The following is a 16,505-nucleotide window of genomic DNA, read 5'->3' as shown; positions in this document are numbered from 1 at the left end:
GATTTTTTGTGTTGAATTTTTTGTGCTAGTATTTTTGTGTTAGATTTTTTGTACTATATTTTTTTATGCTGGATTTTTTATGAATTTTTTGTAATAGATTTTTTTGTGCTATAACTTTTTGTACAGGATTTTTTGTGCCATATTTGTTTACTAGATTTCTTTGTTGATTTTTTAGAAAATAAAAGGGTGATAGTTTGTGTTTTAGTACCAAAATGTCTTTCTATCCTACTTATAAGGAATATCACATGTCATTTCCATAATTCATCTTAGACTACTTAGACCATCACCAATGCAAGGTGATAAATACATTCACAACCCTGTCACATTAGATTTCCATAAATATACTAAAAATACAAATTTTATCCCTAAGCCTACAAACATCTTTACCAATACTTATATTTCTACATCATCACCACTTTTACATGTATTTTTTAATAATTAAGTTATTTCTATCAATATACATTTTTTTCCGCATTATTTATATCGAAAGTTATAAAAACAAAACATTAAACTTTTAAACACGAACATTAATATATACGTATCTTAAACTTTTGTTTTTTTTATTAAATTAGCATTAATAAACTTATGTTTTAAAATAAAAACATTGCATTTTTTTGTTATTTTGTCCAGTTACTATATTTAAAATGAAAAAAAAAATGTTATAGTGATGACTAAAGTTTATAGTGTACAACTTATTTATACATATCAAAATAAATTAAAACAAGAAAAGAATAAAATAAATGCAAAACAAACATAGGGGCCCACCATTCCACCAAATGCACCATTATATAATACTCTAATTTCTAACATTTCTATGCATTAGAAGTTGTACGTTATGCTTAGTTTATAGTTTGTGCTTTATAATATTGTACTTACAAATTGTTGATGCATGATGTTATCATCTCCAGCCACATATCGTTTTTATCTTCTTTTTGTTCATCTTATCCACACAACACACAACACACAACACAAACCCTAGACAGAGACAAAGTTAGAGAGAGAAATGCAATGGTGAAGGTGCGTGTCCATTGCCTCCGACCGGCCATTCGACTTACCTCCTCTCCGCCTCAAGTACGCGTCGCGACAGAGAACAAAAATTTGAGAGAGAGAAAGAACGGTCGGTATTAGAGACGGAAAGAGCCGGAGCGGTTGTTGGTTGCAATCGTTGGAAGGCCGACGGTGACGGTAGTGGTTGGGTAGCTTAGGGTTCCGGTCGACGTGTGTTGTTAGGGTTAAAGTGAAATACGAAAAGCCACAGAGCATTCATCAGACACATTCCGCCTCCATCCTCGATCCGGCCACGACCTACAGCCGGCCACCCTGTTTTGGTCCCCTTCTATCCTCAGATTACATGTGTTCTGGTTCTGATTACTTGATTATTATAGAGGGCTCCAATAATCTTGAAGATTATATCTACCATATTGAGAAATACTTTTGAGTTATGATAAAAAAACTAATAAAACTTCAAAAGATTTGTTGTAGACCAAGTAGAAATCCTTGTATTTATATTTACTTTACTTGATCGCCATCTCCCGTTGATGAAAAAACATGGTTTTTGTTTCTGTTTTTAAGCTTTTTGGTGTTCTTGATTTTGTATCATTTGAAGCTTTTTATTGTTGTGTTCGAATTAAAATTATGGAATATATTAGTTTAGTTGTATGTTTAATGTTGAATTCAAGTAACATGCCATAGAAGAATGGCGGATTTGTTCCTTGAACAAGAAAAGCAATACTGGAAGACTCGACCAAGTTATCCACAACAAACAATTGTTTAATTTCATCGCCTCCGTGTCGCCAAGGAACGGCGTCGTTTGGGATGTCAGCACCGGAAGCGGTCAGGCCGTCACCTCAGTAAGTTATTGTTTCCCTCACCGGTCTCAATTTATGTGTAATCGAGATTATTATTTATTATAGTTTTTATTTGATTTTTGATTACATGTGTTTCAATACCAAAGTAGATTATTTTGTTGGTATTAGTGAGGGGATGCAGTATAGTTGCTATTAGTGAGGGGATGCAATATTTTGTGGTCATTATAGTTCGTATTAGTGAGGGGATGCAGTATTTTCTTACTCCAAATGCATGGCATCCTATGAATCAACAGGGCATGGTATGACATTCTACGGTTAGTTAATTTGGTCTTTTTCTCTTTACGTGGAGATTAGGTTACTGTTCTTTGTTCGCCCCACTTTGATAGCTAAAAAACCAATTTCTTTTTATAGTTTGCATATTTTAAGTAATTTTGAACATGAAATGATGATAGGTTGAATGATCTTCTGGCTTTAAGATTGACATACTAACACTAATTAAGATCATTATGTCTATACAATTTGCCTGATGTATCTTGCTTGATTTAAGAAAACTAGATTGTACTCCATGTCTCTATGAAGAGCTATTTTAAATGGTATAGAATCAAGGTTGAGGTCAGTTATAGACTTTCAACCTCACTTATATAAGATTATTAGTTATTTTTTTTAAATGCACAACTCAAAGATTTATATTATGTATAAAGTGAATCGGGTGGATTTACTTAATGGTCAACCTTTTTTTCGAGACTTTAGTAAGTTTGTTTCTGTTTTGTAATGTTTGTTTGGAATGTTACATTTAGAGAATGGTTTTCAACATATAGATTGATCTTATACTCATTGATAACCACTGGGTCTCGGCTTAGTGGCCGCCGACACCCGTTTAAAACCGGCCCAAGGGCCCTTGAGGTCGCGGGTTCGAAACCTGGTAACGCCAGGCTATTTGTTCCCCTCGAGTTGGCAGGGTATTCACCGCCAGGCAGCGTTGTCAGGTCGCTAGCTTGGGAAATGAGATCACTCCCGCGGTCAAGGGTACCGTGCATCTACCGTTTTCTTATACTCATTGATGTGTTTGTAGTGTTCAGAAAGTTACATGTGCATTGTATCGGAGCCATTTTAAGTGTTTTGGGCCTTTGATTGTGGCATAGGATATGAATTGTGCAGTATATTACCTTAAAACTAAATATAATATGTCAAAATGGATTGGTGTCACAATGAGTTTGTCAAAGTGCGTTATTTATGTTGTGCTTCCCAAGAAGAGCTTCTTTTCCCATTTTTGAATTTTGTAAGTTAGTTTATTAGTAACCACATATGAATGAAAACACGTTGGCCAAGGCCAACACTATATTCAATAATTAGGCATGGAAATCAATATGCATGGGATTGTATTAAATGTGTGGGTCGGCTAGGTTAGGTAACGGGTCACTGGATCAAATAGGTTTTATGCTTAATTTGTTTTGAACTTCCTAAATGACGCACTTTGAATGCGAGTGTATATGACACAAATATTAGATTTTGGTGGTTCTATTACAAAAGAGGGAGGGTTTTAAATTATTAGTCTGCTGGTTTTTGTCTTTTAATGGCAGGCTGGCAATGTTCTCAATGAGTGCATTAAGAACACTAAGAATATCGCTCACAAAATGGTTATTCTGGTGTTCATCGGACATCTGCTACTGGCGGTCTATGAGAGGGTACCGCAAAGGTGCATTTTTATTTTGTAATTTAGATTTAAGTTGGCTCGCTGTGTGTACTAATTATTTTTCAATGAATATTACAGAGTGAGAGATCAAACGAGGATGATATATTTGGAGAATCTGCACCTAGATCACGTGAAATGGTAAGTTATATATACTTCTTGAATTCCTTATTCATTAGCTATGCAATGGTAACTTTACTTCATGGTTAGGGTTGCGGCAATCTTCTTGGAAGACACTTTTGTCATGTAATATGTTGGTTCCGTGGCAATTCACGCATGCTGTTAGTTTTTTCCCTGTTTACACCCCGCTGCATCGTGATATGGAAGAAGATGAACTGATGAAACGCATATGCCTCTATAGTGATGTGTTAGATCAATAACCCTACCAATAGTCCTTTAGATTTATTTATTTGGATTCATTTTTCATATGACACTCATTTTAGTTATTTGATAAATGTTGCACATTTGTGCTTACACAATCAGATGTCCCTCGGTTTGAAACCCAACAAGGGTAGAATTATTTTCCAACTGTTTAAACTAGCTAGGCAATAAATAAGTAGAGTAAATTATGTTATTTTTGTCTTTTGTCACCTTTTTGTCAATAATCTTTTTTTATCATCCTAGATGCTAGCAATACTTCAAACAAGGGACGCGGGGAATGATAGGGGCGTCAGACACCTTTCGTACAACTGCCAAGTAGGAAAAAAGACGAACCTGCAGTCCGAAGTGTAGCAAGCAACATTGTCAACAAAAATATATTTTGCGCAACTTATGTAACTAACACACTTAGTGTTAGTAACCTAAGTAGCAACCATAACAAATGTACAAAATCTTGGTTCTAGCTGATGTATCTAACCTAATGGATGCAACTAAATGACAGCTAGCTTAACATAGATATAACTCTAGCCCCGCCGCATCGCGACGGGTTACTTTTCTAGTTCTTCCTCAAAATCATTTCAATCAAATGCAAACCCATCAAATGCTAAATCCACATAAGCCAAATGCAAGCTAAATGCTTTGCATTAGTCATGGTCTTAGGGAAAACCCACGTTTTAGTGGATCCTTCCCATATTATTATATTAATAAAACTAAATTACGATTTTGGACCCTGTGGTTATATCACTTTTACCCTTTTAGCCCAAAAAAGAAGTTTTTAACGTCTGAGCCCCCAACATCTTTTTTTCTAACCCTTTTGGCCTCCAACGTCTTTTTTTCTAACCCTTTTGGCCCCTAAAAATAAATGGATGGGGTTAGTGTTAGGGCCAAAATGGTTAGAAAAAAAGACATTGAGGGCTCAGATGTTAAAAGATTCCTTTTGAGGCTAAAATGGTAAAATTGATATAACTACAGGGACCAAAATCGTAATTTACTCTATTAATAAACAATTTTTGTGCTAATTTATATTAAACGTGTCTTGTATAAATTTATAACACTTTATACATGTATATAAACGCATCATATACATAAAAAATAATCAATGGTTATATTCTTAAAAACAAACATAAATAATTGTGTCGCTAATGTGGTAATAGATAATGCCAATATGAGATGTTTAGGGTTTTGTTGAACGAGTTTGTTAAACAAAAATCTAGTTAAACTTTAGGATTCATAAAGTAAAGAGTAAATTACAAAGTTCGTCCTTTATGTATGTCTAAAATATCAAAGTATGTCCTTTATCTTTAATAACCTCAAACACACACACTTTCTCTCTTCTCTCTGTCTAATTATACATATATAGAGACATAATTTTTCTCTCCTATCACATTTCTATCTCTCTCTAACTCCCCTACCACCACCACCACCTGCTCCCACCGTCTCCCACCATAACCGTCGTCACCACCATCCACCTGCCACCAACAACACCACCACCCCATCAGCAACCACCATCTTGAAGCATCGACATCGTTTTCATTGACACAGAGTTCCTCGGCGTCGTCAACCGCCCTAACCACCACCACTTCCCCCACCACCGCGCGACCAGCACGCTTCCGATTCATATCAGCACGCAACCAGAACTCGGAAACCCTAACCACTGTGACCAGCACACGATTTGTTCAGTGATTTGTTCAGTGAAATTTTCGGAGATCTGTTCAGTGATTGAAACCCTAACCGCTGTGACCAGCCTGAGATCTAGATCTGTAAGTGAAGACTTGAAATTTTTGGAACTTATGATGAAGCCCTAGATCTGTAATTGGTGTTTGAGATCTATAATTGAAGCCTGGGATTTGTAATTGCATTTGATTTTGGAAAGAGAAAGGTAAGAGGTCGATTTAAAACTGGTTGAGGTTTGTATTGTTGTTGCTTGGATTTATGTCCGGCGGGTGGTTATGGGTGATGATGGCTAGAGATTGCCGGAGGTTGCAGGCTCGGTGGTGGTGGTTCTGATGGTTTGTTGTTGCTTGAGTTTATTTCCGGCAAGCGCGGGTGGTGATGGCCGGAGGTTGCCATAGATTGCAGGTGAAATGGTGGTGTCTAGGGGGTGGCCGTGGACGGTGGTTGGGGTGGGAATGGTGGTGAGAGTAAAGGAAGTGGTGGTGGAGGTGGCTAAGTGAGTTGTTTGTGTATCTGTAATAAATTGTTTTATTTATTGGTTTTATGATTATTAATTATAATATTTAGGATAAAATGACTAAAATACCCTTATATGGGATTGACTTAGTCAACTTTAACCATGAAAACTAATTGTGTTATGACTAAAGGACATAACCTGATTGGTTTTTCAAACATTAAGGATGTTTTCTGAAGTTATTAAAGATAAAGGACATACTTTGATATTTTAGACATACATAAAGGACGGACTTTGAAATTTACTCTAAAGTAAATCAAAACTTCACAAATTTGTTTTGGTAGATGACTTCAACTACTTAAGATATTAAAATATAAGAAAAATCATCAAATTGGTCAATCTGTAGGGTAGGCGGTATGGTCATTGATTTGCCTTCGGTGACTCCTTTCACCGATCAGTGAACCATATCGTGGTGATTGAGTTAGGGTGTTTGAGTAGGAGAGAGGAAGAGAAATCGGTGAATAGTTACCGAAGGTGGAGAAGAGTGATGGAGGAGAGAGAGAGGAGAGAGGAGAGAAGAACCAATCAAAATTTTTTATTTTTTAATTGAGTGGGTGTTTAACCACACCTAGTGTTTGAGTAGAAAGTGAGGAGTGAAAAGAGGAGTTGACATGACTTTATATTATTAGATAAAGAAAACTCAAACACCCTAACTCAATAGCCATCATACCACTTACCCTTATCAATGAGTTTAACAAATTAGCTTTTAACTTTTAAAAAAATTCAACCAACCAATATTGACAAATGTACCTTGGGTAAAGAGATTTCAATCAATCAATACTGACAAGTGTTCCTTGGCTAAATAGATTTCAGTTACCAAGGACCATCTTTTCCATTTTTAGAAAATTTTACACTTTAAATAACAAAGTAAAATGATAAAGAGGATAGTGATTTGAGTCATGATCAGATCCTTAGAGTAATGGTTTTGAATGATAGATTAGAGTTATGTGACACGGTGTATATGTGAAAGGGTCATAATGATCATAAAAATCATAATAATCATGAGGGTAATGATCACACCATTTAGCCTTAGCTCCATCTAACTGCCACATTAGCCATTTTCCTAATTTCACTCCACCCTACCATAAGGAAGTGTTTTAATTCCATTAACTATAGCCAATCATATTTTTTAGGAGTTTTTGTTTAAAAAAGAAAAAAAGTAATAATATTTTAACATCCCATTAACATGTTAACAAATAAATCCTTTAATGCTCTTAACACAAAAAAGAAATGATGTGCAACACCAGTCAACATTTCATGTCACCCTTAACACGCTATACTATTCCACCATTCAAAAACTCAAATATACGTCCCTCAATATCGTATAGTTTGGCTTTAGTGTTCTCCTGTGAAACCATATCGTTGACTGTCACTTGACAGACGTGCCACCGCAAGCAGTGGCGGATCTAGAAAATCCTTATAGGGGTAACGTTTCAAAAAATATGGGTAACCAAATAAAAAACGTCAAATTTTTCCAAAATTTACACTACCGTCGGATCATCAAGGGGTAGCGGAGGCTACCCCTTAATACAAGGTATGTCCGCCACTAACCGCAAGAGTTGAATACTCTCTGGCGTAACACACGGTAGGACGAAAACCTGAGTAACCACAGGATAGAATGATAGAACATCATACATTTGCAAGAAGGCTAGACTCTATCCATCATTGACTAAACCAACATATTAAAATAAATAAGGATGAAAATTGGGTATATATTAAATTTGAAAATTATTATAACAGGACTAAAATTTTTAATTCAAATCAAACACATGTATGGCTGTTCGCAAAAGAATTCACGTCTCTACAATATTTGATATTCACATTTGAACCCCTCCAAGTTTATAAATAACTTGCAATCACCGCCTTTTATAATTTAATTTTCCATTTTAAAACACCAAATGTTATGCCTAAACTTTCATTAAACAAATTATTATACATTGCCCATCTAAAGTTTTTACATAGACATGTTACAATAACCGACGGATATATATTATATTAGGAGTAGGATTAAATTAAAAGTTAATTTTGACTCTGTAGGATAAGAAGGAATCTTAACATTTCATTTTTCAAATCAATATCTAAGATAAAAATGTATGAAAAAAGAGAGGTGTAAGGGTATACTTGGAACCCCCAAATATTGGCTATTGGTCGTTGCCACCCCCAACTATCACTTTAACGCCTCCACCCAAAATTTAACACTTAGTGTGTTGTGTCACCACGTCGTTAACCGAGCACTAACTCAGTTATATTTTTGTCCTACGTATCACTCCTTTTCCTACGTGGCACAAGATCCCTTTAAAACCCTTAAAAAGCATGTTATAGTAAAGAACAAACCCTAATCTTTAGCCTACACCTTACTTTCTTAAGTTGATAGAGGGAGAGAGAGGCAGATGTTGGTTAGTGGCAGCGCCGTTCCAACTTTTTTGGAGGCCCAAGACGAAATTAAATTTTGGGACACTTTTTCCTTCTTTGATTACTCTTATATTCGTGTTTGTAACCAAGAAAAAATCTAATGTAACTTTAACACAGAGTGGTTTGCTTGTATAAGAAATCAAACAAATCTGAAACAATACACAACTTTAACACAGAGTGGTTTGTTTGTATAAGAAATCAAACAAATCTAAAACAATAAATTTGCACTAATATTATTAGTAAGCATATAAACTTTCTTTTAATTGGAGGCCTTATTTTTTGGAGGCCCTAGTCACAAGCATGTGTTACTTATACTATAGGTCCGGCCCTGGTTAGTGGTTGGGTGGCAGGAAATTTTGGATGGACAACGGTAGTTTGATCATCCTAGATTTGTTCTTTGGTCTTAGAGGTGGTGGGACGAAGGAGACTGGGCAAAGAGGATGGTTTTCTAGATCTGTTCTTTGATCATCCTAGATATGTTCCCTGCAGTCGTAACATACAGGCCCTCGCTCTCGCTGGATCGATTTTTTAGCCACTCGTTTACACCAACTACCCAGAGCCTCCACGAAATTGGATCTCACCTGCTCATGCGCAGTTTGAAAAGAGCTAGGGTCTTTGGTCGAATCTTGGACAAAGTCGTCCAGATTTAGGTTCACCGCCACTTCATTACCGCTAATTTGGTGTTGATTTTGGGTGACCACAGTTGCAACATCCCCAAATGGGTGGAAATTGCACACCGACTTCACATTTGAACCTTCAAGAATCGGTATTGGGGGAGGAAAACCCCGATTATTAGACTCAGGAGATGGAAATTCAGACGACTTAAGTATGTAAGATGGATCAGGAGGCTTATTTTGAGGATTTCCCTCAAAATTAGATGGATTCATGGACAAATTTGGAGAATGACGACTGAAAAAAGGAAAGCAACGAGGACAGAGAGAAGGTGTGGTGGTAGGAGGTGGTGGGGTGATTGTGGAGGTGATGGCAGGGGTGGGTTGGGGTTTTATAAAACGAAAATTTTATTTTGAGTCAGATTTAAAAAAGGAGATCGTTTACACTTCACCACGCCACGTTAGCAAAAATGGCTACATCAGCAAAAACAGTAACTGGGTTACTGTTTTATTAACGACGGGGTGACAGGACAACCACAGTATTAAGTTGGAGGTGGTGAGCGTCAAAGTGGCAATTCGGTTTAACAGCGGCCAATAGCCAATAGTTGAGGGTGATAAAATCCAATAACACTTTGGAATAACTTATTTGTTGACTTTGTCTATTGAAGGGGTATGGTCCCAAAAACCTTGCGCACTCGCATAGGACCATACCATAGCCTTATTCCAAGAACATCTTTAACAAGACCCTGTGCGGCTGCGCAGCAGTCCTAAAACAAGATATGGAAGAAAACAGTCTTCGATAACCATGCGCCGGAGAAAAGGAGAAACAAACATTCAACTAACACCCTTGCGCGGTCTCGCGCAAGGGTACAGTTAGGTTGAAGATAAAATCTTAAACATCTCCACACGCCTGAAATCAAGACTTGAACGAAGGAACCTTTTCTGTTACAACAGAATGGACACGTGGCAAAGACATAACGGTTTACAGTTGTAGATCTTCTAGAAAGCCTTAAATGCTCATCGTGCATGGCCATTCGGTTACAACCGAAGATGACGTGGCACAATCCTAGACGCTCATCTAAATCACGATGATGTCACTGACTTGGAGAAGAATCTACCGAAAACAACTTTCCACGTGGCAACTCCCCAACCGTTGATTAAGACCCACGATCCGTGTGCGAAGATTAACGGAAGGAAAAATAACTAACAAACGGAAAAGCACTTTCCGTTACTATCTCCGTCGCACCAGTTTCCCGCCAAAACTGGCTATAAATAAGGCACTGCAGGTATAATCTCGGAAGTTAACTTCACTTACTCTCACTCTTATTATTTCATCTTCTTCATCGAGATCACTGTACTTATTCTCACGCTGGAGGGTGGTCACGGAGTGAACCCCCATTCTCCCTGTGGCGAGTCTAACGACTTTCTATTTTGCAGTGATCACCGGAGAAGGAAACTAGCAAACCCCCAAATCGACGAGAGGATTAACCCTTTTATGTTGAGACAAAACCCCAATCTGATTGATTCCTATCAATTCCGATCACTGTTTCTTCATCTATCCACATGCATGACACATGCGTATTCTCACTATTTTTTAAACGTTATGACATTATTATTTTTTTAAAGTCACTATAAAATCGAGCATTTTTATATTTAATTGAGTACCATATTGCTATATAAAATGACAACTATAAAACCCAAAAAAGTGTGTTGTATATCTATGTCGTATAGCATTTTTGTGCTAGATTTAATGTTCTATATTTTTGTGCTGAATTTTTTATACTAGATTTCTTTTGTGTTGGATTTTTTGTGTTACATTTTTTGTACTAGGTTTTTTTGTTGGATTTTTTGTACTAGATTTTTTTTGTGCTTTAGTACTAAAATGTCTTTGTATCCTATTTATAAGGAATATCACATGTCATTTCCACAATTCTTCTTATACTACTTAGACCATCACCAATACAAGGTGATAAATACATTCACAAATTTCCACAAATACACTAAAAATGCAAATTTTCTCTCCAAGGATACAAACATATTTACCAATATATATATTTCTACATCATCACCACTTTTACATGTATTTTTAATAATTATGTTGTTTTATCAATATACATTTCTTTTTATTTTCTCATTATTTATATCAAAAATTATAAAAACAAACATTAAACTTCTAAAGATGAACATTAATATATACTTATCTTAAACTTTTGTTTTATTTATTTTTATTAAAGTAGCATTAATAAACTTATGTTTTAAAATAAAAACATTACATTTTTTTTATTTTGTCGAATTACTATATTTGAAATGAAAAAAAAAAAAGATATACAGGTGACTAAAATTTTGTCCAATTACTATATTTGAAATGAAAAAAAAAAGATATACAAGTGACTAAAACTTATAGTGTACAACTTATTTATGCATATCAAAAAAATTAAAATAAGAAAAGAATAAAATAAATACAAAACAAACATATGGGACCACCATTCCACCATATAGGAAAACCCACGTTTTAGTGGATCTTTCCCTATTATTATATTAATAAACAATTTTTGTGCTAATTTATATTAAACGTGTGTTGTATAAATTTATCACTTTATACATGTATATAAACACATAATATACATAAAAAATAACCAATCCTTATATTCTTAAAAACAAACATAAATAATTGTGTCGCTAATGTGGTAATAGATAATGCCAATATGAGATGTTTAGGGTTTTGTTGAACGAGTTTATTAAACAAAAATCTAGTTAAACTTCAGGATTCATAAAGTAAATCAAAACTTTACAAATTTGTTATGGTACATGACTTCAACTACTTAAGATATTAAAAATATAAGAAAAATCATCAATATGGTCATCTTTACCAATGAGTTTAACAAATTAACTTTAACTTTAAAAAAAAATCCATCAATCAATGTTCGACATATTAAATTACGTCAAATAGAAATCTAATGTAACAAAAATTTGCTATATCGACACGATAATATGTACCATGTGAAGGCTTCTGATTGGTTGAAACATTATCTTAACTAAAACTAGAAAAAAAAGTCAAATCTATTTTTTTAAACTCGTAGGATGAAATGGTCATTTTGGTGATTTTCCTTAAAATAAAAGCTATAAGTTTGTGGTTTAAAGTGAAAAAAGTTAAGTGACCAAACTTGTATATCTTGAAAATAGGTGGGTTGTTTATACATTTTCAATATTTTCAAGGGACATGAATTAGTAATTATGGTAACAACCAACAACCCCTTTCAAACGTCACAATTTGAAAGCTCTTAAAAAAAGCCTCTGGTGTGTTCATAGCCAAACACTCACCAAGCACATTCCTATAAAAGATTCCATTCGATTCCATTTCATTTCACTACATTACATTTCTTCGTATTCTGTTTCAGATTCGATCTCAAACGCACGATGACAGCAGGCGAAATCTCAGAGAAAAGGTAAATTACTCACTTATTATCATCGTTTCATCGATCGAATCTTCAATTCGTTCACAAATTGTTTGTTATGTATGAATGTTTGATCCGATTGACCTGTTGTTTTCATGTTTATGTCCGTTAGCGCGAATTATAATCCTAAATTAGTCTGTTATGATAGTTATATCGATCGAAATTTCAATTTGTTCTCAAATTGTTTGTAATTTAGGAATGTTTGATCCGATTGACCTAATGTTTTCATGTTTATGTCTGTTAACGCGAATTATAATCCTAAATTAGCTGGTTATGATAGTTATATCGATCGAAATTTCAGTTTGTTCTCAAATTGTTTGTAATTTAAGAATGTTTGATCCGATTGACCTGTTGTTTTCATGTTTATGTCCGTTGACGCGAGTTTGAATCCTAAATTAGTCGGTTATGGAGTTATGATAGTTGTATCGATCGGATTTTTTGATTTGGTTACAGATTGTTTGTAGTTTATGAATATTTGATCGATATTTGATCCGATTGCCTTAGGTTTTACGCATTTACGTTCATTAGTGCGATCTGTTATGCAAATTGTTCGTGTATTTGTGTTAATCCGTTTGATGTTACGGATCTATGAAGAATTGGTTGTTGATCGGTTATTAACGTGATGATTGTGTTCTATTGAAATGTTTGATTGTGAATTATGATTATGTTGAGACATGATTCGTTTAGAAGTATCTAGAGTTTGAGATTACATGTTTAGCATCCATTGTTTCTGACTCATATTGAGCAACTTGATACTTAATTGATGGAATGTGTCAGATTCGTATAGTAGTATCGATGAGGAATTGCTTGTTGATCTGTAATTAACATGATGATTGTGTTCTATTGAACGGATTGATTGTGAGTAGTGATCATGTTAAGAAATGATTCGTTTAGAAGTATCGAGAGTTTGAGATTATATGTTTAACACCCTCTGTTTCACTCTCATATTGAGCAATTTGTTTGCACCAATGCTCGTAGGGTTTACTGTTGAGAAATGATTCGTATAGAAGCATTGAAGCATCTAGAGCTTGAGAATATATGTTTAGTATTCACTGTTTTTGTGATAATTTTAAGGCGAAACAATGACATTAGGTAAGTTACCGTACGAATATTGAATGTAGACCTATCCATATGACTATAATTAACTAGTTATCTGATTATGATTGATTTTGATTCGTGATAATCACTTTCAAAGAATACATCCAAACACCACCACCTTGTATGATACATAGAGTGAGAATGAAGGTTTGTTTGAGTCCTGTTATGTCGGTAGAGTTTTCAATTCGTTCACAAATTGTTTGTTATGTTTGATCGATATTTGATCAGATTGCCCTAGGTTTTTCATGTTTATATTTATTAGCACGATTCATTGTGCAATTTGTTCGTGTATTTGTTTTAATCAGTTTGATGTTACAGATCAATGAGGAATTGAGTGTTTTGATCTGTAATTAACGTGATAAATGTGTTCGATTGGAGGGATTGATTTTAATTTATAATTCTGTTGTGAAATGATTTGTTTAGAAGTATCTAGAGTTTGAGATTGTATGCTTGGTATTCACTGTTTCTGTCTCATACTGAACAAATTGATACTTAACTGATGGAATGTGTCTGATTCGTATAGTAGTATCGACGAGGATTGCTTATTTTACTGTAATTAACGTGATGATTGTGTTCTATTGAAAGGATTGATTGTGAATTATGCTCTTGTTGAGAAATGATGCGTATAGAATTATGTTTAGCATTCACTGTTTCTGTCTCATATTGAGCCATTTGATGCTTAAGTGAGGGAGTTTGTCTGATTCGTATATTAGCATCGAGGATTCGAGTTATTTGTTTGCACATCAATGAGGGAGTTTGTCTGATTCTGTCTCATATTGAGCAATTTGATACTTAATTCTTATATTATCTTTTGAGAACTTTGAAGCCATATGAAGATGGTGAAATTGTGCAAATTTGATCCTCACATCAGCTTTGGCAGATGATATTGGGGAAAAAACAGTTGGATATACAGTGAAATCTATATAACTATTTGGTTTATATGTATAGGCATTATAATTTTTTGTTGCAACACAAGAACGCGAAAAAAAAAAATTACGCTGACTTCATTGTTTGGTTATCTGCAACAGCAAAGCTGCATTTAAAGCACTTGCTCCACTTGAAGCAGTCTTATTTGACGTTGATGGAACTCTTTGTGATACAGATCCAATCCACCTCATTGCTTTTCAAGAAATGCTTAAAGAGGTTGATCATGTTTTTCCCTTTAAAACATCGCATATCAAAGTTACTAATACATGTTTTACATCAACAGATCGGTTTCAATGGTGGGGTTCCAATAGACGAAGAATATTTCATTCAGAATATTGCCGGAAAACATAACGATGACATCGCAGCTACCCTTTTCCCTGACGATATCGAAAGGGGATTAAAATTTTGTGTAGATAAAGAAGCGTATTTTAGGAAGTACGCGACTATGCCCTCTCATTGATACTTTTTCTATGCGTTTCTGCTCTTCGATTCGGTACCTGATCTTTGTTTTTAACGTTTTTTTTAAACAGATTGGTGAAGGAAAAGGTTGAGCCCATAAAGGGTCTATACAAACTAACAAAATGGGTTGAAGATAACGGGTTGAAACGGGCTGCTGTTACCAATGCTCCTAGACCAAACGCTGAGCTCATGATCTCGACTCTCGGTCTTACTGATTTCTTCCATCATGTTATCATTGGTGATGAGTGTGAACGGGCCAAACCAGCACCCGACCCTTACCTTAAGGCTATCGAACTTCTCAATGTTTCAAAAGATCACACATTCATCTGTGAGGTATTAATTTCCTGTTTGTTTTGGAATTTTTTTCATGCCAAATTTGCATTATGATTAGAGTAAAATGCCATTTTCGTCCCTGAGGTTTAGCCATTTTTGCGACTTTCGCCCAAAAGTTTGTTTCTCTGCATCTGAATCCAAAAGGTTTGAAATCTTGCCATTTTCAACCGGCTCGTTAACTCCATTCATTTTTCTCCGTTAAGTCCGGGGTATTTCCGTCTTTTTTGTTAAATTAAAGGGCAATTCGGTCTTTTTCACTTTATGTAAAAAGACCAAATACCCCTGAAAATGACTGAATTGCCCTTTGAGTTAACAAAAAAATGGAAATACCCCTAACTTAACAGAGAAAAATGGACGGGGTTAACGAGCCAGATGAAAATGGCAAGATTTTAAACCTTTTGGATGCGGAAAAACAAACCTTTGGATGAAAGTCGCAAAATTGGCCAAACCTGAGGGACGGAAATGGCATTTTACTCGTGATTATAAATAACTTGATGCAGTGATTAATGTTGTGTGATGATGTTTTAGGATTCGACTTCCGGGATAAAGGCTGGTGTTGCGGCTGGAATGCCAGTTGTCGGCTTAACAACTAGAAATCCAGAACAAATGCTCATGACAGCAAACCCGACACTTCTTGTTAAAAACTATGAAGACCCGAAACTGTGGGCATGTTTAGAAGGGCTTGGTAAAAAGGCAGGTGACGCTTGAAACGTTGATCATAGCTAACACGCGTACGTGTCTTTAGATTCAAACCGTTTATAAATGTTGTTGCATCATTCTTGCCTGACTTGAAAGGCCTCGATGACAAATATATTAGTACGATAATTGATAATAATCTCAAACTCATTCTACTAAATTCACAAGCTGTTGATGTTTGCAGCTAGCAACAAAGATCAATTCATGTCAAACATAGTTTCTTTTTGTTTTTCGATATCTGGAGGTATGTTAGTTTAGTTATTTCAAGTTTAGTCAAACATAAAAAAAAACATTTGGGTTTCAAAAGCTATGAGATGTATAAGTATTTGGATTTGTTTATGAGTTTACTGCAAGCCTTGCAAAAGGGGCGGAGTCAAACAAGTTCAGGTCAAAATGGGTCGTTTTTAAACAAATACCAATTTGATTCGGGTCAAAACTGACTAAAACGGA

The 16,505-nt window shown here is 35.1% G+C and overlaps 2 protein-coding genes across 7 annotated transcripts; both read left to right on the top strand.

Moving 5' to 3' along the window:
• Positions 1-927: 927 nt before the first annotated feature.
• LOC110899604 lies at positions 928-4,435 on the top strand. 6 transcript variants are annotated; one of them, XR_004876253.1, is made up of 6 exons: positions 929-1,850; positions 1,977-2,107; positions 3,389-3,504; positions 3,580-3,639; positions 3,709-3,865; positions 4,123-4,435. XR_004876253.1 is itself a non-coding variant. In XM_022146489.2 (5 exons), coding segments are annotated over exons 1-5 (309 nt in total). In that variant the 5' UTR covers positions 928-1,849; the 3' UTR covers positions 4,124-4,435. The 6 variants fall into 6 exon arrangements, 2 of the variants coding, with proteins under 2 accessions (XP_022002181.1, XP_022002179.1); XM_022146489.2 differs by lacking the exon at positions 3,709-3,865 and having other exon boundaries at positions 928-1,850; XR_004876254.1 differs by lacking the exon at positions 1,977-2,107 and having other exon boundaries at positions 4,123-4,433.
• Positions 4,436-12,375: 7,940 nt separating this feature from the next.
• LOC110899605 (haloacid dehalogenase-like hydrolase domain-containing protein Sgpp) lies at positions 12,376-16,290 on the top strand. Its single transcript, XM_022146490.2, has 5 exons — positions 12,376-12,533; positions 14,669-14,783; positions 14,851-15,002; positions 15,098-15,359; positions 15,888-16,290. The coding sequence occupies exons 1-5, from the start codon at positions 12,505-12,507 to the stop codon at positions 16,065-16,067; spliced, it is 738 nt and encodes a 245-aa protein (XP_022002182.1). The 5' UTR covers positions 12,376-12,504; the 3' UTR covers positions 16,068-16,290.
• Positions 16,291-16,505: the final 215 nt, after the last annotated feature.

The sequence above is a fragment of the Helianthus annuus genome, chromosome 13, assembly GCF_002127325.2.
Source record: "Helianthus annuus cultivar XRQ/B chromosome 13, HanXRQr2.0-SUNRISE, whole genome shotgun sequence".
NCBI classification, from domain to species: Eukaryota; Viridiplantae; Streptophyta; class Magnoliopsida; order Asterales; family Asteraceae; genus Helianthus; species Helianthus annuus.
The sequence above is the reverse complement of the archived record's forward strand: the minus strand, read 5'-3'. Positions and strand labels throughout refer to the sequence as shown.

Coding starts and splice junctions, on each gene's coding strand:
- LOC110899604 (XM_022146487.2), top strand. Junction 3,505..3,579: donor TATGAGAGGGTACCGCAAAG/GTGCATTTTTAT, acceptor TGAATATTACAG/AGTGAGAGATCAAACGAGGA. Junction 3,640..3,708: donor CACCTAGATCACGTGAAATG/GTAAGTTATATA, acceptor CTTCATGGTTAG/GGTTGCGGCAATCTTCTTGG.
- LOC110899605 (XM_022146490.2), top strand. CDS start 12,505: ATGACAGCAGGCGAAATCTCAGAGAAAAG. Junction 14,784..14,850: donor TTCAAGAAATGCTTAAAGAG/GTTGATCATGTT, acceptor TTACATCAACAG/ATCGGTTTCAATGGTGGGGT. Junction 15,360..15,887: donor ATCACACATTCATCTGTGAG/GTATTAATTTCC, acceptor ATGATGTTTTAG/GATTCGACTTCCGGGATAAA.